Below are 22,348 nucleotides of genomic sequence, written 5' to 3' on the forward strand. Positions count from 1 at the left end.
AGGGCACGGAGGCGCGGTCGCTAGCTCATGGGAGAGCGTGAGCCCCTGAACCACGCCACAACTCCGGGAGGATGCCCAAGGCACACCGTGGGAAGTCCGTGCATGCAAGCACGGGCGGAGCAGGAACAAAGCAGGACTGGAACTAAGACAAGGAACTCGGAAAAGGAACCAGGCAGGATCAGCCCTCTGCTGGACCTACACGCACCAATGAGACCCAGCAACGCAATCCTGGTCTCAGGAGTAACCCTCCGGCCACTCAAAAGCCCTTCCGGACTCGCCGCTTGGGAACGACGAGTGAGTGAGGCCAGACAGAGGCTGAGGACAGGAACAAGACGAAGACTTGGAACTTGGAAGGACTCAGACGAGGACTTGGAACTTGAAGTTGCAGGTGGGCACTGTCCCTCAGGGCGCCCTACACAGCCCGCCATGGGCTGGTCACAGACCACCCTGACTCTTGCGCGCCCTGCACAACCTAGGAAGGCTGGTCACAGACCATGCAGGAGCAAGCCAAGCGCCAGAAGGGGATCAACCAAACGAGGCTCCAAAGACCGGAAACAGGAACCGGATCTTTACAGATTTACCCTCGGGGTGGCTATCTGGAGGACTCGAAGAGCTGGAACTTGGAACACTTGGAACTTGGAAGACACAGAATTCAGGATCATCAGGACTTCAGAACATCAGGAACATCAGGACACCTGGAACTAGCACAAGACAACGAAGGATATCTGGAACATCAGGACAAGGCAACGAAGGAGCGCCGAAGAAGAACGAGACCAGGAACATCAAGACATGGAACGAAGAACCATCTTAAACACATGAAGATCACAGAGGACCTGGACCAGCAAGGTCGAACATGGACAACTATGGATTCCGATCCGAGGACCCTGAGGAATAGGAACTGAGCCCTTTTATAGGACTGAAGCAGGAAGTGAAGCAGATGAGGACTTCCAGTGGGGCAGCGGGCTTTTCCCGCTGCTGGCCCTTTAAATGAAGTGAAGAGGTGCGTGTCGGCACCTAGAGAGGGCCCAGGAAGTGGAGCAGGACCGAGGACAGCAGCGGCCTCCAGGCCACGAAGAAAGAAGAGCAGGCAGGCATCGGGATCGGCCCGATGGTGGCACAGGCCACGAAGAGGATCCCTGGTGGCTCTCCTTGCCGCGAAAAGCGGTGGCGACGGCAATGGCGGATTCAGGCTGCAGAGAAGGAAGCAGGGCCCGGCAGCATCTGCAGCAGCAGTGGTGGCTTCCCGCTGCTTAGGAGGTCCATGTTGCTGGTGGCTCCGCGCCGCAAGGTGGCGAAGTCAGTAGCGGCGGCTACAGGGCCACACAGAAGCAGAAGCTGGCAGTGGCCCGCAGGCCATGTAGAGGGGATCCCGACAGCAGCTCCTGCCACAATGAAGAATGGCAGCGGCTCCTCCTGTCACACAGGGCGCCGTCGAACCGCACGGAAGCAGCAGCATCTAGCCAGGATGGCAATGGCAATGTCAGAGGCCTGGGATGGTAGTGGTAAGTGGAGATCTGCTCGTGGGATGGGGTCCGCGAGCAGGATCGTAATAAGAATGTTAGGAATTATTAGGAAGGGAATGGTGAATAAAACGGAGAATGTCATAATGCCTCTGTTTCGCTCCATGGTGAGTCTGCACCTGGAGTACTGTGTGCAATTCTGATCTCCGCATCTCAAAAAAGATATAGTTGCACTAGAGAAGGTACAAAGAAGTGTGACCAAAATGATAAAGGTGATGGAATTGCTCAGCTTGAAGAAGAGATGCTGAGGGGGATATGAAAGAAGTCTATAAAATCATGAGAGGACTAGAACAGGTAAATTTGAATAAGTTATTTATTTTTTTGGATAATAGGACTAGGGGACACTCCATGAAGTTAGCAAGTAGCACATTTAAAACAAATTGGAAAAAAATCTTTTTCACTCAAAGCACAGTTAATCTCTGGAATTCATCATAGCTGAGTCTAAAAAAGGTTTGGATAATTTCCTGTCAGAGAAGTCCATAAACTGCTATTAATCAAGTTGACAGCTATTACTGGCATTAGTAGCATGGATTCTATTTAATATTTGGGTACTTGCCAAGTGATTGTAACCTGGATTGTCCACTGTTGAAATAGGATGCTAGGCTTGAGACTTTCGGACTGACCCAGTATAGCAACTCCTTATGGCTGTCCTGCCTGATTTCTTCAGTGCAAACTAGTACAGGAACCACAAGCTGCTGCATTGCTAAACCTTCTTATCCTGGCTGATCGAAGCACTTCACAAATCCCATCAGTGAAATAATATTATTCCTTCAATATCAGTTTAATACTATAATTACCACTATAAAAGATTGAGTTTCCAAAATTAAAAAAAAATTCGACTGGAGAATGCGGGCATCGATCCCGCTACCTCTCGCATGCTAAGCGAGCGCTCTACCATTTGAGCTAATTCCCCTACTGAAAAAACATGGGCGCGTAGGAAATACATAAGGGACAACCAGTGTATAGGTTAATGCTAGCCATATTCTTTAGAAGTAGCGCATGCCTTTCTCCCATCATTCTTAAATCAGTGCAAATGTTCATTAAGTTTTTGCTTTTTTTTTTTTTTTTCTATAAATGCTTCTCCCCGGCTTGCTTAATTTCCATCTAATGTGCTGTACAGCCCGGTCAGCCTCGATTGGAGGGGGAAGAGAAAAGGTCTGCTCCTCCTCTGAACGGGGCACTTTGATTCGGGTGGCATTAGTGTACGTATGGAAGAATGAGCGCCCGTATGCGGCCCGACTCTGCCTCGCGAGTGGCCGCAATTTCCGGGGGGGAGGGAGCAGGGGCCGGGCGTGTCTCACACCGAGCGTCGACCGGCCGCGCCAGCTGGAAAAACAGGAGGGGAAGGTTTTTTCTAGCTCACCTCGCTGGCAGCTTCTGGTGGAGCAGGGTTTGTGGCTTTCCATTGGACGCTCTGCATGTCGCTCACAGTTGGCCTTTGACCCGCCCTCCAAAAGGTCTGGGTCGCGTTGGCGTCACAGGGGTAGTTGTAACTGGAATCATATTTGCATCAATTATTATAAGAACAATGATTACACCTTTCCTTGCAATATTACTAATAATAATTAATAAAAGCCCTAGAACTAACAAGAAAATATTAATATCAGAGGATAATTTGTTGTAAAATAATTTTTTCTTGTTACCAGCATGATTTGGATCTTTACATTTATAATGCACCGGGTGTGTAATATGCAAGTTCATGGGTCATGGCTGGGCTGCAATACACGGTAACACCAACTCCGCACTCATTCCCTTCCCCAAAGAGCTTATAATGCAAATGGCTGGTCAGGGTGACACAGATTCAAAGGTGGGATGTGGGAAGGCTTTATGGTTGCATTACAGCATTGAGGATGTCTGGAGAGCTGGTTTGAAATGCTGATCTGAAGTATCAAAATTAATCCATGGTAGAGTGTTCTAGGCACTGTAAAGGAGGCTTCTTACATTGCAAAGAAGTGCCATCTCACCCTGGTTAAGTGAGCGGGCCACAAAGCAAGGCAAAACCCTTCTGTCTGCCCCAGATGGCAACATGAGAACAGGGCTGCGGTTTGGGAGATGAAAGCTGATTGCTTCAGAATTCAGCAGCAAGACTCAGACATGCCCACGGGAGTCAAGAAAGAAATGTTTAAAAGTTTATACAGCATCTGGAATGAACTGTCTGGGATGCCTTTGGATTTCTCCGCTGCTCTCATAATTTATAGATACACCTGGGAGGGAAGGAAGGACATAAAAAAGCAGCTATGATCTCTCAGAAAATTGTCAAAAGGCAAAACAGAGAAGCTGGATGTGCTAAGGTGTGTTACTTACACTAGTCAAAGAGTAATCTCTGCTGCAAGCATGTCCATAAAATCTGAAAGAACTGGAGGGGTTCATTTAAGTAAAGTAAATGTCACAGAGCATAGTGGAATAACAGCCTTGGAATATCTTGATGTCTCATTGTCATAGAAACTAAATCCTTTTTTTTCTTTACATTTGTCTTTCCAGCTGACTAGAAGAGAGAGGAATGCTGCATTATTTTGTAGAGATGCAGCCGAGGTTTATGATGTAATACAGTAATGTTGATTTCCTGCAATTCCTTTTGTAGAGGAGAAAAGCCCCTGCTGTCTCCAGTGCCTCCTCCTTACAGTCAGTTATAGGAATGGACACATCACTTTTAAGACAGTATTGCAACTTCAGCTGACCAAGATATTGGGAGGAAGAAGGCAAGTATGATAATGTAGAGCAGTGGTTCTCAACCTTCTTTCGGCAGGGACACACCTGACAGATGGTTCTCACATGTGTGACACACTGAACATGTGACCATCACAGGGCTAAATGTAAACATGCACTCTGCATCCACAGGAACCCCCTCGACCCCCAACAAAGGGTGCAGAGAAGAACTAGGGCATTACCCTGTACAACTCGCCATACAAAAAAGATATTCTGGTTCTGATGACATCCCAGTAAAAGTAAAACAAACTCCCTTTACTACCAGGCACAATAGCCTTCCTTATGAAAAGACAGTAATTTACCACTAATACATGTCCTATTGAGAAAACACAACAAATAAGATTGATACAAATGCCTACATGCTAGTAAAATGCCTCACCTCGATCAAACACCCAGAACTGACCTTCACCAAGAACAGAAAACCACAAATTATAAATATGGAGACTGAAACTGGAATGGAAAACAAAAAAAGCCACTCTGCATGCAGTGCAAACCTGGAGAAATGGGAAGAGAAATAGCACCAAACATAGTCCCAGGCTCTGCAATAATGCGCACAAACTAATCTGCACAAAGTTACACCTGTATTATGGAACACACTCAACCAGTAATACCCCATCTATGAAAAGGCAACACTACAAATATTAAACCAGGCCCTAAACACTAATACACCTCCTATTAGGAAAACAGAATAAGCCAAGCTGCTATAGAGCCCCACACAGAAATAATTGTAAAACTATACTAATAAATGTTACAAAACAGCTGCTGAACAGAATAACATCCAACAATTAAAAACTCATAAAAAATATTTTAAAATGGCCAAATATCAATAAAATATTTCAAAACAGCAGACATCGCATAATATCTAATAATTAAAATGGCAGTCAATCAAAGAAAATAAACTTAAAAAACCACCTTTACTTTCCCTCTCCAGCAACTCTCCTACTCCTTTCCCTTGCAGGCCAAAATCTCACACCAGAAGCAGCAGTGACTGCTGAAACTGTCCTCACAGCCCTCTTCCTCAGGGCCCACAACCAGCCACTCTCACACACACACACACACACACACACACACCAGTCACCTCCCTGACCAGTCTCCGTCTCTCACACAGACACCAGTCACCTCCCTGACCAGTCTGTATCTCTCACACAGACACCAGTCACTTTCCTGACCAGTCTCTCTCTTAATCACACACATGCTCTGTCACTTACATTCAAGCTCTCAATCACATACAAATGCTTTCGCTCCCATTCTACCGCACACACAAACTCTCACTCACGCAACCAGGCTCCCATTCACACACCAAAACACCCACACCCAGGCTTCCATTCACACATGCATGCACCGGGCCTCACCGGCAAACCTCTTCTTCCTTCGCCACGGCGATGGGCTCCATTTGCGCCGTGGCTTTTCTCCGGCGGGCCTTCTTTTTCGCCGCCATGGGGATGGGCTTCTTCGCTATACTATGTCCCTTCTTCCTACCCCACCAGCCAATCAGAGACTTTCTCCATTCTTCCGACTCCCACTGGTAGGAAGAAGGGAGAAGGTTTCTGATTGGCCTGCAGGGGCAGAAAGAAGGGAGGAGGCTTCCCATTGGCCAGCGGGGGCAGAAAAAAGGGAGAAGGGAAGCACAATTGGGGCAGTGGAACACCAGGAGCTGTGCCACATCTGCCGGTGCTTGGCGACACATCGGTTGAGAATCGTTGATGTAGAGTCTAGACACTAGGGAAAAGCATTGACTCAGGGGCTTAAGATAATCACTATATTTGGAGTCAGGAAAGATGTTTTACTGTGCTGAGGTACTGGCTAGAGATGCAGTGATTGAGGGCTTTTTTTCACCTTGCTCTGAAATACTGTGTAGAGAGCGCTATCACATAATCAGAAGGTTTGGCGTGGTAACATAACAGATAGAAAATAGGGACCACTTGGCCCATCCAGTCTGCCCAGTTGTCTTCCGCTCTGGTTCTCTACAATTTTGGGTAGATGAGCATATAATGTCCCATACTTAGGCCAACACCTGTATCCCCTCACCCTATGTCTTGACATAGCCATTCAGTCCTGTTCCTTACTGTTTCCTGGTTTGAGCATGTGCTATCTGTGCCAAGCATGTTCAGACTCCGTTATAGTGCTGATCTCCAACTCTCCGCTGGGAGGCTATTTCAGGCCATTTCGTCTTCCTTTTTTTTTTTTTTTTTTTACATCCAGGCCGCCTCTCCTATCTTACCACCAAACCTGCTGGAGCATCCTCTGGGCTTCTCTCTATGTAAAAAAAACCTAGTTAAAGTTAGGCTGATCTGAGCTCCACCTGTCTCCAGTTCCTGTGGAGTCCATCCTGGATTTTTGGACACCTCTATCAACACAGTCTGGGAGTTTATCGGTATGAAAAGCTTTCATATAGGAGTTGGAAAGCCAGGGCTGACTCCCCTGATTCTTATGAGGTGGAACTAAGGGGTCATTCTAATTTAAATGGGTAGAGAGTGTGCATATCATATGTCATTCAAATGTAATATCTTTTTAAAGGAAGGAAGTGTTTGTTTTTTTCCTGTAGATTTAGGGACTTCTTCAAGCCTTCCTGCCTGTCAGCCTTTCTGCTGGTCTGTTGGGAAGCTGCCTCCCACCAATGTCACAGTGCCATTGCAGCCAAATCTGGCCACTCTTGGTGTGCACTAACTTCCTGAAAACTCCTGAAAAAAAAGTTTTCGTCTTTTGCAAAGTGGCATTTAGACAGATGTGGTACCATTAGAACTGCAGAACCTTTTCTTGCCCAGCCTGTATTTCTTGAACCCTTTTAACTTCTGGGGGGTGGGGGTAATGTCTGCAAATGGGTTGCTTTTGGGCAGGAATGAACCTCACAGGTAAGCCAGGGGGGGCGTTGAGTATGCGATGGTCCCTTAAACGTTCTCTTCAGTGGAGCAGGGCATAGCCGTGCAATCTTTCAATTTCGGTGGAGGGAGGGGGGCAGCTGTTGGGTTTGCTGACTCTGATAAAACACGCCGATCAGGGAATTTGGATGGCGTCAGCACCTCGTCCACTCGGGCAGCAGAAAAGAGGGAAGTCTATGGAATGCAGAAAGCGCCGCAGGCTCCTGCCTGGCCCACAAAGTCCCGGATAAGTCCGTGTCAGCCTTTGTGGCTCCCTGGCTTCGGCAGAAGATGGTAAGCCGGCTCAGTCTGCCGTGGGGGCTTCTGCCGCTGCAGTCCTGCCCGCTGCACAGTACACACGGTCTCCTTGGTGATGAGCAGAGCTCTGCATTGCTACTGCAGTGCACTGCATGGGGCGCAGGCGGGCTGTCCTTTCCAACTCCGGCTTTTAAACGACAGCCTCTGGGTAAACTCTCTACTTTACGTTTCCTTTCTGCGGACTTTGCGAAGGAATATATATATATATATATATATTTTTTTTTTCAGGAAGGGGTGTCTAGATGCATGACTTGTGCATGAGTCTCTGTTTTGATATATTCCAAAGCTGCTTCTCTCTTGTGCTTAGTGTCGCAGGCAGCCTTGCTGAGTTGGAAGAAACTCTTGGGATAGTTTGTGCTCCTGTTTTAACCCCCCTGTTAAAGGAATATTTGAACAGATATGCATGGTGTAGCCGGTGTTTGCTTGATTGCAGTTTTGCATAGTTTCTGGACACGGAACTCTTTGCAGAATGCAGCATCTGCGACAGGGAGTAAGGGCAGTTGCAGCCTAGTTTTGAGACGCTTTCCATCATTGCTGTTGTTTTGTGCATGGATATTTATAGAGTGTGTGTTTGGGCATTGATTTAGAGCTACCAAGTTGTCTGGTTTACAGAGAGACTTTTGGCCTTTCATGATTTTGGAACTTACATCCCATTGCACTGTGGGACTTGTAGTCCTTCTTCTTTAATTTGACATAAGCACTCTAGGTCGCAAAGTGCATTGTTGGGGCAGGGGGAGATGTCGGAAATCCAGGACTGGCCTAAAATATCTCTCTGCTTGGCAGGCCTGCTGATAGCTGGCTCATACATACAAGTTTAGCAGGGGCCAAATCTAATCTTTTGGCTGGGACATGTGTTCTGCCGATGTGATTGGCTGATTCTGCTTTTTCTATTTTTTTTTAGAGTCCTTTTATCCTGCAGCTAGAGATCTGTGCCTTCCAAAAGGGTTTGGTTTGGCCTCTAAGCATTTATTCAGGAGCTTGTCTTTAGGCCATGCTGCTGTCATGTTGTCACTAGCTTTTAAACTCTTCCTCTAGGCATTCTGGGAGTCGTGGTCCTGTTTCTGTGAATACAAAATGTATGACAACAGATTCTTTGGTGTGTGCTTAAACTATTTTTCTGTGTGCCCATGTGATTTTCCATCTCTCTCTTCACCCACATGGCCCCTAGTAGATCAGTTTGCTAATGGGTTTGGCAGACTTTAAAAAAAAAAAAAAAAAGTAGCTGTTGAGAAAACAAAAAAGAAACTATTTGTAGATCACTTTTTCTCTGTCCTCAGGTAATTGTGCAATGGACTCATTCTTCTTTCCATAGAATCAGAGAATTACAGAAAGATGTGACTTGAAGGACCCGCAAATGGCCTGGAGAGCTGCAAATAAACCTGATTCTTAAACCAAACTTTTGCAAATACTGTCTGCGGAATGTTTATCGTGGGTATCCTGACAATAAGACTTGTGTGTGGTTTTTGAGGACTAAAGTTGCCAGCCTTCTGAGCCAGTCTCTTCTCCTGCCTCTGTGCAGTGCACTGCTGCCTAAGGTTTCTCCCAACAGAGGGACAGCATAGAGAAGGGCATCCCACATGGGTTCTAGTGACCCCACAGTCTGTTGGGTTTTCAAGATAGACACAATAAAAACATAAGTACATAAGACCTGCCATATTGGGTCAGACCAAAGGTCTATTAAGCCCAATATCCTGTTTCCAACAGTGGCCAATCTAGGTCACAAGTATCTGACAGGAACCCAAAAGATAGATTCCAAGCTGCCTATTCCAGGGATAAGCAGTGGATTTCCCCAAGTCCACCTTAATAATGGTTTATGGAGTTTTCCTCCAGGAACTTATCCAAACCTTTTTTAACCCAGCTGTGATAACATCCTCCAGCAACATATATTCCAGAGTTTAATTATGCATTGAGTAAAAAATATTATCTCCTATTTATCTTAAATGTATCACCTAGTAACTTCACTGAATGTCTCCTGGTCTTTGTACTTTTTGAAAGAGTAAACAACTGATTTACGTTTACCCATTCCATTCCACTCATTATTTTATAGACCTCTATCCTATCTCCCGTTACCCATCTCTTCTCCAAGCTGAAGAGTGCTAATCTCTTTAGCCTTTCCTCATAGGGCAGGTAAGTCCTGCAATTATTAATCATCACCTCCCTGGACTATGCCTTATACTCACGTTTTCCTCATACCACACTTACTCCATTACAAATAATTAAAAATTCCACCGCAAGACTCCTGGCTGGTACCAGCAGATGTGAACATATTGAACGTATACTTCAAGCTTTGCATTGGTTTCCCCATCCAGTATCGCATTCAATATAAACTTCACGTATCTTCCCCTTGGGTCTCCAGTACCCTTACGTTTACACCCCGACTAGAACTCTCAGCTTCTCAGTCTCTCTTGGAAATCCCCTCTCTTCGTTCTGCCAGGCTATCAATCACACGGGAGAGGGCAGAGCCTATGCTCTGGAATTCCCTCCTGCAGCACCTACACACCCTGAATTATGTAGATAAAGGTGAACTGGTGGATGTGCTGTATTTGAATTTTCAGAAGGCGTTTGACAAAGTTCCTCATGAGAGGCTTCTAAGAAAAATAAAAAGTCATGGGATAGCAGGCAATGTCCTTTCGTGAATTAAAACTGGTTAAAAGACAGGAAACAGAGAGTAGGATTAAATGGACAATTTTCTCTCTGGAGTGCCTCAAGAATCTGTACTAGGACCCGTGCTTTTCAATAAATTTATAAATGATCTGGAAAGAAAAATGACGAGTGAGGTAATCGAATTTGCAGATGATACAAAATTATTCAGAGTGGTTAATTCACAAGTGGATTGTGATAAATTGCAGGAGAAATTGTGAGACTGGAAAATTGGGCAACCAAATGGCAGATGAAATTTAATGTGGATAAGTGCAAGGTGATGCATATAGGGAAAAATAACCCATGTTATAGTTACACAATGTTAGGTTCCATATTAAGAGCTACCGCCCAGGAAAGAGATCTAGGGAGTCTTAGTGGATAACACATTGAAATTGTTGGCTCAGTGTGCCGCAGCAGTCAAAAAAGCAAACAGAATATTAGGAATTATTAGGAAGGGAATGGTTAATAAAATGGAAATGTCTCCATGGTGAGACCACACCTTGAATACTGTGTACAATTCTGGTCGCCACATCTCAAAAAAGATACAGTTGAGATGGAGAAGGTACAGAGAAGGGCGACCAAAATTATAAAGGGGAATGGAACAGCTCCCCTATGAGGAAAGACTAAAGAGGTTAGGACTTTTAAGCTTGAAAAGAGACGGCTGAGGGGGGATTTGATAGAGGTGTTTAAAATCATGAGAGGTCTAGAACGGGTAGATGTGAATCGGTTATTTACTCTTTCGGATAATAGAAAGACTAGGGGGCAAGCCATGAAGTTAGCATGGGGCCCATTTAAAACTAATCAGGGAAAATTCTTTTTTACTCAACGCACAATTAAACTCTGGAATTTGTTGCCAGAGGATGTGGTTAGTGCAGTTAGTATAGCTGTGTTTAAAAAAGGATTGGATAAGTTCTTGGAGGAGAAGTCCATTACCTGCTATTTATTAAGTTCACTTAGAGAATAGCCACTGCCATTAGCAACGGTAACATGGAATAGACTTAGTTTTTGGGTACTTGCCAGGTTCTTATGGCCTGGATTGGCCACTGTTGGAAACAGGATGCTGGGCTTGATGGACCCATGGTCTGACCCAATATGGCATGTTCTTATGCAAAAGAATTAAAGAAGGACCTAAAGGCATACCTGTTTGCTGGCTTTTTCTCAGCTAACCGATTAATCCTAGACACAGGGTCCCCTCTTTGTGCTGTTGTCACATTTAGTTTGTCATGCGGTGATGTAGTATTATGCTTTGCTGATTTTATGTTGCACTCGTTTGTTTTATTCTTATGTATCTAATCATGTTCCCCGCCCCGAACCTTGGAGGACACTGGCTATAAATAATTTTAAATAAATTAATTATCATTTTGGTTGCCCTTCACTGTGCCTTTTCTAATTCTTCTATATCTTTTTTGAGAAGTGTTGACCAAAACCGTGCACAATATTCAAGTGGGCTGAGCGTACTGTATAACCTGCAGTTGGACACGGGTTGTACAGGCACTAACCAATCCCCTTATGCACTCGGGCTCTCCTTGCTAACGCGACCCCCCTTGTTTAGATATTGCATGGCGTCCCCAGGAGGGGCGCCTGGGGGCGCATTAAGAAAGCGGGCACTGACTGTTCACTCTGGCTGACTAACTGAAATGTTAAGGTTGTGTGATTGATTTGATTAGGCACCATCATTTGTTAATCAGAAGAGCAGTGAGTCACTCTGGACAACTATCTGTAGTGTAAATCTCCAAAGGGATTGTTTTGTACTACTTTACCTTAGGAGCACAATATATACTGCAAGGGAAGAGCTCAGTAACCCACAATCCAGTGGGAGCACTGAGAGGAGAGGATCACCTTGCTGGTGGCTGAAAGGAATCAGTAAGTTCTGCTTGGGAAATTTTCTAAAAGTATTAGGGAGAAGTAAACTATTGGGGTATATTATTTAGTGTGTTTGTGATTTAAATAGTCAATAAGGCAGATAATAAACAGAAGTTAGTGTGTTCCAATAATAAGAAAAGTAGTCGAAGTGCCTGTAATTAAAAACTCACCTGAGCTAAAAGATTCCAATTTATCCCTGATAACTGAAAAGCAGAATGTAAATACAAACAAAAAACACACTTTGAAATGTTTACATGCTAATGCCAGAAGTCTAAGAAATAAGATGGGAGAATTAGAATATATAGCAGTGAATGATGATATAGACTTAATTGGCATCTCAGAGACATGTTGGAAGGAGGATAACCAATGGGACAGTGCTGTTCCGGGGTACAAATTATATCGCAATGACAGAGAGGAGCACCCAGGAGGCGGTGTAGCGCTTTATGTCCGGGATGGCATAGAATCCAACAGACTAAACGACCTGCATGAGACTAAATGCACAATCAAATCTTTATGGGTAGAAATCCCTTATGTGTTGGGGAAGAGAAAGCTTCTTATGTGTTGGGGAAGAGAAAGCTTCCAGCTGCTTAAGCTTCCAAGTTTACGGTCCTTGTTAAATATAACTCTTTGTTTCTTCTGATTATAAAAAAGTTGTTCCAGTTATTCTATGCCTGTTCGATGTAAACCGATCTGATATGGTATTTAACCATGAAGGTCGGTATAGAAAAATGCTAAATAAATAAAATAAATAAATAAAAAGAGTATAGTGATAGGAGTATACTACCATCCACCTGGCCAAGATGGTGAGATGGACAATGAAATGCTAAGAGAAATTAGGGAAGCTAACCAAATTGGTAGTGCGGTAATAATGGGAGATTTCAATTACCCCAATATTGACTGGGTAAATTTAACAACAGGACATGCTAGAGAGATAAAGTTCCTGGATGGAATAAATGACAGTTTTATGGAGCAAATAAGAACATATGAACATAAGAAATTGCCATGCTGGGTCAGACCAAGGGTCCATCAAGCCCAGCATCCTGTTTCCAACAGAAGCCAAACCAGGCCACAAGAACCTGGCAATTACCCAAACACTAAGAAGATCCCATGCTACTGATGCAATTAATAGCAGTGGCTGTTCCCTAAGTAAACTTGATTAATAGCAGTTAATGGACTTCTCCTCCAAGAACTTATCCAAACCTTTTTTGAACCCAATGGTTCAGGAACCGACAAAAGAGGGACCAATTTTAGATCTAATTCTTAATGGAGCACAGGATTTGGTGAGAGAGGTAATGGTGGTAGGGCCGCTTGGCAATAGTGATCATAATATGATCAAATTTTAATTTATGACTGGAAGAGGGACAGTAAGCAAATCCATGGCTCTAGCGCTAAACTTTCAAAAGGAAAACTTTGATAAAATGAGAAAAATAGTTAGAAAAAAACTGAAAGGAGCAGCTACAAAGGTAAAAAGCGTGCAAGAGGCGTGAACATTGTTAAAAAATACTATCCTAGCACAGTCCAGATGTATTCCACACATTAAGAAAGGTGGAAGGAAGGCAAAACGATTACTGGCATGGTTAAAAGATGAGGTGAAAGAGGCTATTTTAGCCAAAATATCTTCATTCAAAAATTGGAAGAAGGATCCAACAGAAGAAAATAGGATAAACCATAAGCGTTGGCAAGTTAAATGTAAGACATTGATAAGACAGGCTAAGAGAGAATTTGAAAAGAAGTTGGCCGTAGAGGCAAAAACTTAAAGTAAAAAACTTTAAAAAATATATCCGAAGCAGAAAGCTTGTGAAGGAATCAGTTGGACCCTTAGATGATTGAGGAGTTAAAGGAGCTCTTAGAGAAGATAAGGCCATCGTGGAAAGATTAAACAATTACTTTGCTTCGGTGTTTACTGAAGAGGATGTTGGGGAGATACCCGTCCGGAGAAGGTTTTCATGGGTAATGATTCAGATGGACTGAACCAAATCACGGTGAACCTAGAAGATGTGGTAGGCCTGATTGACAAACTGAAGAGTAGTAAATCACCTGGACTGGATGATTATACACCCCAGGGTTCTGAAGGAGCTAAAAAATGAAATTTCAGATCTGTTAGTTCAAATTTGAAACCTATCATTAAAATCATCCATTGTACCTGAAGGCTGGAGGGTGGCTAATGTAACACCAGTATTTAAAAAGGGCTCCAGGGGTGATCTGGGAAACTACAGACCAGTTAGCCTGACTTCATTGCCAGGAAAAATAGTGGAAAGTGTTCTAAATATCAAAATTACAGAACATATAGAAAGACATGGTTTAATGGAACACAGTCAGCATGGCTTTACCCAAGGCAAGTCTTGCCTCACAATCTGCTTCACTTTTTTGAAGGGGTTAATAAACATCTCCATCTCCGCTCGCATCTCCAATTCCCCTCCCTCAAATTTCGGACCCTCACTGGAATTTTTTGAACTCACCTCCGCTCTGGAAATTGAATCCTTAATAAAGAAAATGAAACCTTCTTACCACCCACTTGACCAAATCCCAACCTAGCTTCTTCTATCGGTGCCAGATTCCATCTCCAAGTACCTAGCAGACATCATAAATTGCTCACTATCTCAAGGAATTGTCCCTGACGTCTTAAAAATAGCCACCCTCAAACCCCTTCTCAAGAAAGCAAACCTAGACCCCAGCGAACCCAACAACTTCCGCCCCATCTCCAACCTTCCTTTTCTGGCAAAGATCACAGAAAAAATAGTCAACACCCAATTTTCAGAATACCTGGAAGATAACAATATTCTCCACGCATCGCAATACGGATTTTGCAAAGCACTAAGCACCGATTCCCTCCTCATCTCCCTCACAGATCATCTCATCATGGGTATGGACTCGGGTCAGTCCTTCCTTCTAATACTCCTCAACATCTCGGCAGCATTCGACACGGTGAATCACTCCACTCTCCTTGAACGACTCTCAGACATCGGGATAAAAGGTACGGCTTTTAAATTGTTCGACTCTTTTCTCACGAACAGAGGCTACAAAGTAAAGATCAACAATAAGGAATCTCCGCTCATCAACACCACAAGAGGTGTTCCACAGGGCTCCTCTCTGTCTCCACTACACTATTCAACCTATACCTTCTTCCCCTTTGCCAGCTGCTTACGAATCTTAAACTCAAACACTATCTCTACGCCGACGATGTCCAAATCCTGATCCCAATAACCGAATCCCTCACAAAAACACTGAAGTTTTGGGACAAATGTCTCCAAGATATCAACGACCTCCTCACTACCTTAAATCTTGTTCTTAACAAATCTAAGACAGAAATGCTCTTTATACCGCTCAACCACAACGATAACACACATTCAATCCACACCAACATCTTGGCCAGCCAAGCAAGAGACCTCGGAGTTATAATTGATAACCAGTTAAATTTAAAAAAGTTCATCACCAAGACAACCAAAGACTGCCTCTTCAAACTTCAGGTACTAAAAAGACTCAAACCGCTCCTGTACTTTCAAGATTTCAGATCGGTACTCCAGGCCATTATATTCTCCAAATTAGATTACTGTAATTCGATTCTGCTAGGCCTTCCCGCCTCTACCACCAAACCGCTTCAGATGCTACAAAATTCGGCCGCCAGAATTTTAACAAACTCCAACAGAAGAGACCACATCACACCCATCCTGAAAAACCTGCACTGACTTCCTGTAAACTTTAGAATTCTACACAAGTGTCTCACCATCATCCATAAAGCTATATATAACAGAACACTTATCGATATACACTACCCACTTACGCTCCACTCCTCTTCTAGACACATTAGAGAAGCCTACAAGGGCACGCTACACACCCCCTCAGCCAAATTCACTCATCTCTCATCCACCAAAGATCGAGCCTTCTCGACAGCAGCACCAACCATCTGGAACGCCATGCCCCCTGATCTTAGACAAGATCCATGCATTCTGTCATTCAAAAAGAAACTCAAAACGTGGCTATTTCTACAAGCCTTCCCTGAACTATGACCTCCCCAACCACAATAATTTCATGGTCCTCCAGTCAATGTACCCCTGCACTGAAGGGAATGGTTAATAAAATGGAAATGTCTCCATGGTACCCCTGCACTGAAGGGAATGGTTAATAAAATGGAAATGTCTCCATGGTGAGACCACACCTTGAATACTGTGTACAATTCTGGTCGCTGCATCTCAAAAAAGATATAGTTGCGATGGAGAATGTACAGAGAAGCATGTCCAAAATGATAAAGGGGATAAAGGGGATGGAACAGCTCCCCTATGAGGAAAGACTAAAGAGGTTAGGACTTTTCAGCTTGGAGAAGAGACGACTGAGGGGGGATATGATAGAGGTGTTTAAAATCATGAGAGGTCTAGAACGGGTAAATGTGAATCGGTTATTTACTCTTTTGGATAATAGAAGGACTAGGGGGCACTCCATGAAGTTAGCAAGGAGCACATTTAAAACTAATCGGAGAAAATTCTTTTTCACTCAATGCACAATTAAACTCTGGAATTTGTTGCCAGAGGATGTGGTTAGTGCAGTTAGTGTAGCTGTGTTTAAAAAAGGATTGGATAAGTTCTTGGAGGAGAAGTCCATTACCTGCTATTAAGTTCACTTAGAGAATAGCCACTGCCATTAGCAATGGTTACATGGAATAGACTTAGTTTTTGGGTACTTGCCAGGTTCTTATGGCCTGGATTGGCCACTGTTGGAAACAGGATGCTGGGCTTGATGGACCCTTGGTCTGACCCAGTTTTGAAATTCCTTATGTTCTTATCATATCCTCTGTTTTATTCTCCATTCTGTTCCTAAGCAGGCATTTTCCCTGTCCCCAGAGGCTTACACTCTAACTTTGTACCTGAGAGAATGGAGGGTGAAGTGATCAGTGGAACTCGAACCCGGACTTCACTGGTTCTCAGGGTAGTGCTCTAACTACTACTCTGCTCCTCCACTCTGCTTTAGCTTTATCAGAACATTTACATGGCAGTATATGCAATGCACATCTCATCCATATTCATCGTGGATATCCTGAAAAGTTAAAAGCCAGTTGGCTGTGGGGGCTCCAGGACAGGTTTGGGAATCATTGGCATAGTAGAAATGTCCTATGCAGCTGCATGCATGGACTGCCCTTTGCCTCTAGATGGCAGCAGATTTCTAAAACTAGTCAGCTTATAGGAGTTTAAAAGTGTGATCTTTAACTACCTTTTACAGGATAAAACCAGAATTAAGATTTTGCTTCGGGTTTCCGTTAGGTTATGCTGCTGCCTATGTGCAGGTTCACCGAAGGAGACCCTTTCAACTTTTTGCGCAAAAATGTTACCATATTTCCACTGTCTTCCTCGTAAAATGTCTGTTGCTCTCCTCTTTTTCTCACTGCAGCCTCACTAAATTCCTTTTCCTAACTGGCACTCTAGGACTGTCAGTGCATGGGGTCTGTAACCCCCTTCTAAAAGGTACAAGTGATTCTCCCAGAGTAGGGCTGAGACGTGGGAACCGTGCAGTGCCGTTGCCTGGGTATCGTGAGCCTCGCGAGCAAAAGGACGCCAATCTCCAGTCTCTTCCAGCAGGCATCTTTTATGAGCATAAAAATTAATTAGGAAAATGAAAATAGGATTAAAGAGCACTGGAGGATTCATTTTCCTGGATTATCGTGCAGTCGATAATGCAGAAATCCAAGGGCCAAATACCATTTTAGAGGTGATGAAACAGGAAAGATAGATACCTGGGGCAGGGCTGGATTTAAGATGTTGTCGCCTATTGGCAGAGTACCATGGCAGTGCCCCTTTGAAGTTGTGCTGGCATATGGCCCTAGAGAAACCAGAGACAGGCAGGCTCCTTTTTGGTCTGCATATCTGGCGTCTTCAGAATTTGGCACCCTAGCCGGTTGCTTAGGCCTAAATCCAGACCTGACCTGGGCTTTATCATCTCTGACGACCCCAAGATGGCCAGTCAGTACGACAAAGCAGCTTAGAAAGCTCATGATGTATAGGTCCAGGAACCTCAGTCCCAGTATTGACACTCCATGGTCAATCGTTCCCGACCATGATTAGGAAGCACAGTCTCAGTATTTGCACCCTGTGGTCAGTCATTCTCAGTCCTGACCAGGATTCCTAGCCATGATTTAGACTAATTTATTGAGGCGTGAGCTTTTGAGGACAGATGCATGACAAAGCGGACTGTTTCCTTGAAAGCTCGTGCCTCAATAAATTGGTTTGCCTGTAAGGTGCCACCTGCCTCGTGTCATTTTTGCTACACCAGACTAACATGGCTATCCCTCTGAATATCTAGCCGTGATCGAGGATGTCTGAGCATGTTATGGCAGAAACACATTCCCAGAATTGCAGTATCGGGCTCAGTCATTCCTAACCATGGCCAGGAACCACAGTCCCAGTATTGGCACAGCAAAGTCAGTCATTACCAATCAAAGTCACAGTGCTGTCACCCCATGGTTCCTCATCTCCAGTTAAAGCTGAAGACGGTACTATAATGCCGCTTTCCTTGGTGACACTCCAGCTGTGTATTTATTGAATACTTTGTGATACTCCCAGACCTGGCAAATGCAGCTCCACGTTGTCTTGCTGTCAAATTGCTCTGCAGATTCCACCCGTTCTCTCGTTTTTTTTTCTGTTTTCGGTTCACTGCCTCCAGTGGCAAACAGCATGACTTTAATCAATGTTTCTCTTCTTTCCTCTCCAGATGTCTTTCAGATGCAGCTTCCACTGGGTTATGTTTGGCGCTCTGGCTCTCTGCATAGCTATTGTGTCCTCACGCCCAGCAGTCAGTGAGAAAGGAAGGAGGAAAACTGTGCACGTCCTGGGTGAGTCTCATCAGTGGTTTGGTTAGCGAATAAAAGAGATTTCTAGTCCCATGCAGCGCAGGCTGCTCGGGTCTGATTCCTCACCACCTCCTGCCGCTAGCAGAGGAGGAAGGGCAAGATGCAGGCCAAAGTGATTCCGTATCAAGATATTAATCAGAATTAATGTCAGCGCTGAAATGAGGAAAGAAATATGCACAGCCACCCACATGGATACACGTGCCGGGATCCTGGCACAAATACCATGCCCCCAGAGAGAGACACACACACACACAGTAACATACTGAAGCAGAACTACAACAGACATGCAGTCGTGCAGATGGATGTGCACCGAAAGAGCCACACAAGCACAGGCAGGCAGAGAAATGCACCTGATCAGAAACACATCCACGCAGCAGGCCCCACTTGAAGAGAGGCGTGCATTGAGACATGCTGTGAAAGTTGTAGCACATAGACACAAAGACAAGGGCACTAACACACAAAGCATGCCCAGATAGACACACTGTACTGCTCTTCTGGCCCTTTCTTTTATCTCTCTCTCTCTCTCTCTCTCTCTCTCTCTAATTCCCTTTCCCTTTTCTCGTGGTGGGCCTGCGATTTCAAACATTCCTTCTCTAGCTTGTCTGCCCCAGCTCGGCATCCTGCAATAATCCCACAGAAATAATTGAGGTATTCAGCTGGTAATGTCTGCCACTTTTGAAGATGACTCTAAACAGCTAAAACATTGCAGATCACAGAGCCAACTTTCCAGGAGATGCTTTCATGAGCAACACATTAGAGCGCAATAACCAGAAATTAATAATGGCAACCAAATGCCGTCACTGCAAGGCTTCCTGGTCTATTTACTAAGCTGCAACACACGGTAATGTGCACTATTCGTGAATAGGCGCCATTGCCGACAATGGAAACGGCGATAAATAATGCACTTCATATGTCTTCCACCTTCCTCTGGACTTCATTTTCTTTAAAATTAAACCACCATATGGTTAGCAAAACGAGTGCAGAGACGATTTGTATCCAGGATAACAGTACTGTGGGTCTCCACAGCTAACACAGCACCAGAGTTGGGAAGCCTAAACCCTACTCTAGAAGGATCCATTTTTTGGTTGGGGGGAGGTAGGAAGAGTTGGGGAGGGGAAGGGGGCAGTGACAGGATACCTTCGAGCCAGGTGACCCTGTTTCTGGAGGGAAGCTTTTGGCCAGTCCTGGTTTTAGCCCTCTGGATACTGGGCAGTATCGTCTTCTTTTCCTTAAAAACTCTGAGCCACATTTCCCTGCAAGCCGTGGGACAAAGCAGGACTGGCTCAGCCTATCCCTCCTGGTATGGCATGGCACAGCATCCAGAACAGTTCCACCTCAGTTCTTATTTCTAGTTTGCAGCTGTGCTGGGTACAGAGCTTCAGGACAAAGTAAGGCAATTCATAGGTCTGCGGTACTCAGCCTGGTCCTACAGGACCCCCTTCCCCTTCTGGTTTTCAAGGTACCCCTGATGAATATGCATGAGACATATTTTCACATCTTAGCTCTAAGACTGAGGCTAATGTATGCAAATGTATCTCATAAATATTCACTATGGATATGTTTAAAACCAGACCAGTGAGGGCAGCCTGTGGGACTAGACTGAGGACCCCTGCCTTGGGCTCTTCTGTACAGCAGTATCCCTGCTGCCGTTTGGGCTCTCACACATCTTCAGTCTGACTGCACTGAACTGAATCACTGAGAGATGACAGATTTCTGTGCAGGGTTCTGCAGTGTCACAAGTTCAGGTTTGCATATTAAGTAGCAGCAGCATTTTGTGGCTCTGTTTTGCAGTTTTTTTTTCCCCAAAGGCTCCTCCTTCTCGTTTTAGCGGGGAACCCAGCGATGTTGGGCGACGAATGAGTTTATAAATATCTTTCTTATTGTTCTAACGATGCCCGTTGCCGGCTGCCTCCTTGCCGGTATCTGCTGATGCAGCAGCCGCGGCTCGGCGCGGTCCCTCCTGTGGCTGCATCTGCTTTGCAGGCGGCGCATTGCACTCCAGCGCCCAGCTCGGATGATGGATAGCTCCTACTGTCGGAGGGCGGCTGTTTTCCTAAACTAAAGAATAAAGCAGATGCGAAGGGAGAGAGGGAATCAAAGTGAGGGACTCTGCCCAAGTTGGGATTCAGGTTTCTGCCTTGGTCTCGTTATGTAACGCAACAGCGCTCTGCTCTAAATAGGGCCCAGCACAGCACAGAGATACAGAGTCTGTCACTTCTAGGACTGGAGGGGGGGGGGGGGGAACAAGGGATGAGGGCAGGGATACGGAGCCTGGGATTTCTAGAACTGGAGGGCTGAGGGGCTTGGCACAGGGACAGATGGGCAGGAAGGGGTATAAAAGTGGGAACTGTGATTAACCCCAGCTCCTTCACATCCTCTGGGCAGTGCCACTGTAATAATTTTCCTCCAGAGCTCATAAGGTGCTGTGGTGTTCCCGTTAGGACAGTTTGCTACATTTCCTTCTCCTACAAAGCTGAGCAGTAGGTGTGGATGGGCAGAGTGGACGAGCTTTATGGTCCTATCTGCCATCACCTTCTATGCTTCTAAGTAGTTGGACTTCAGTTACCGCCCAGGATTAGTTCCTTCAGGGAAGGAGGGAGTGGGGAGATGGTGTGTGTGTGTGTGTGTGTGTGTGTGTGTAGGATGAAGTTATTGACTAAGGCACTGAGAGGAAAAAAGGAGCAATTGCTGTTTCCTGACCATAAGTTTTGTGATATGCCTAGCCCTGCCATTCCTAGCTCTGCCTGTCTGCTAGAGCGTAGACTGGAACATGGGTCTCCTGATTCACGCTGCAGTGCAGTCTATTCACTGTGCCAGAGCCCAGGGGCTGCCCAAGCTGGCGCTGACCCAGAATCGGTGTCTGAAGGCTGGCATTCCGCTGCTTGCCTAACCTGTATAAACCATGGCTCTTCACAGCTTCCGGGCTGTAATCTTATCTTGGGTGAGCCTGATGTGGCTGCTTGGGGGAGAGAAGAGTTTATGTTGACCTACAAAACTGTCCTGTAATTCTGAGGGATAGCCCTTCCTACGTCTCTCATTCCCCACCTCTCTCAAATCGTTCCTCACAGTGGCACCTGAAAGCTGGCCACCCTAGAACCACTTTCTGTCTGTGCGCCAGACACTAGAGAAACCCCCTGATTGAGATTTCTGCTTTCCCTGTCCTCAGAGGATGAGACCGGAGAAGTAGTGGTGCAGACAGCACCAGGAAAGGCCATCACTCACCGGGGCGGGACCATCATGCTCCCATGCCGCTACTACTATGAGGTGTCTGCCCACGACCCCGACGAGATCCGGATCAAGTGGACCAAGATCGCGGACCCCATGATGTTTGCCGATGTCTTTGTGGCCATGGGAAAGGAGCGGAAGGCTTTCGGCAGCTACAAGGGCAGGGCCTTTCTGCAGGAGGACGGCAGCGGGGATGCTTCCCTGATTATCCAAAATGTCACCCTGCAGGATTACGGGAGATACGAGTGCGAGGTTACCAACGAGCTGGAGGACGACACGGGAACGGTGACACTGGATTTGGAAGGTAACATCCGCGGCACATCCCCTTAAGCCCAGGGCTTCCCAAAGTGGTCCCGGGGTCCCCGCGGCCGGTCGGGTTTTTT

The 22,348-nt window shown here is 45.4% G+C and overlaps 1 protein-coding gene and 1 non-coding gene across 3 annotated transcripts in view; one reads left to right on the top strand and one right to left on the bottom strand.

Annotated features, from left to right (window-relative positions):
* Positions 1 to 2,360: 2,360 nt before the first annotated feature.
* TRNAA-AGC lies at positions 2,361 to 2,433 on the bottom strand. Its single transcript has one exon. It is a non-coding gene; the product is annotated as a tRNA-Ala (tRNA).
* Positions 2,434 to 7,251: 4,818 nt separating this feature from the next.
* HAPLN4 (hyaluronan and proteoglycan link protein 4) overlaps positions 7,252 to 22,348 on the top strand; it is a 44,584-nt gene continuing 29,487 nt past the window's right edge. The window contains exons 1-3 of one of the 2 annotated variants that reach the window (XM_029614027.1): positions 7,252 to 7,378; positions 18,602 to 18,722; positions 21,907 to 22,269. In XM_029614027.1, the coding sequence (XP_029469887.1) occupies positions 7,376 to 7,378; positions 18,602 to 18,722; positions 21,907 to 22,269 (487 nt within the window). In that variant the 5' untranslated portion in view covers positions 7,252 to 7,375. Of the gene's footprint in view, positions 7,379 to 7,480; positions 7,551 to 18,601; positions 18,723 to 21,906; positions 22,270 to 22,348 lie in introns of those variants that run through there. The other variant, XM_029614029.1, reaches the window with a different exon arrangement.

This window comes from Rhinatrema bivittatum, chromosome 8 (genome assembly GCF_901001135.1).
Source record: "Rhinatrema bivittatum chromosome 8, aRhiBiv1.1, whole genome shotgun sequence".
Classification (NCBI taxonomy): Eukaryota; Metazoa; Chordata; class Amphibia; order Gymnophiona; family Rhinatrematidae; genus Rhinatrema; species Rhinatrema bivittatum.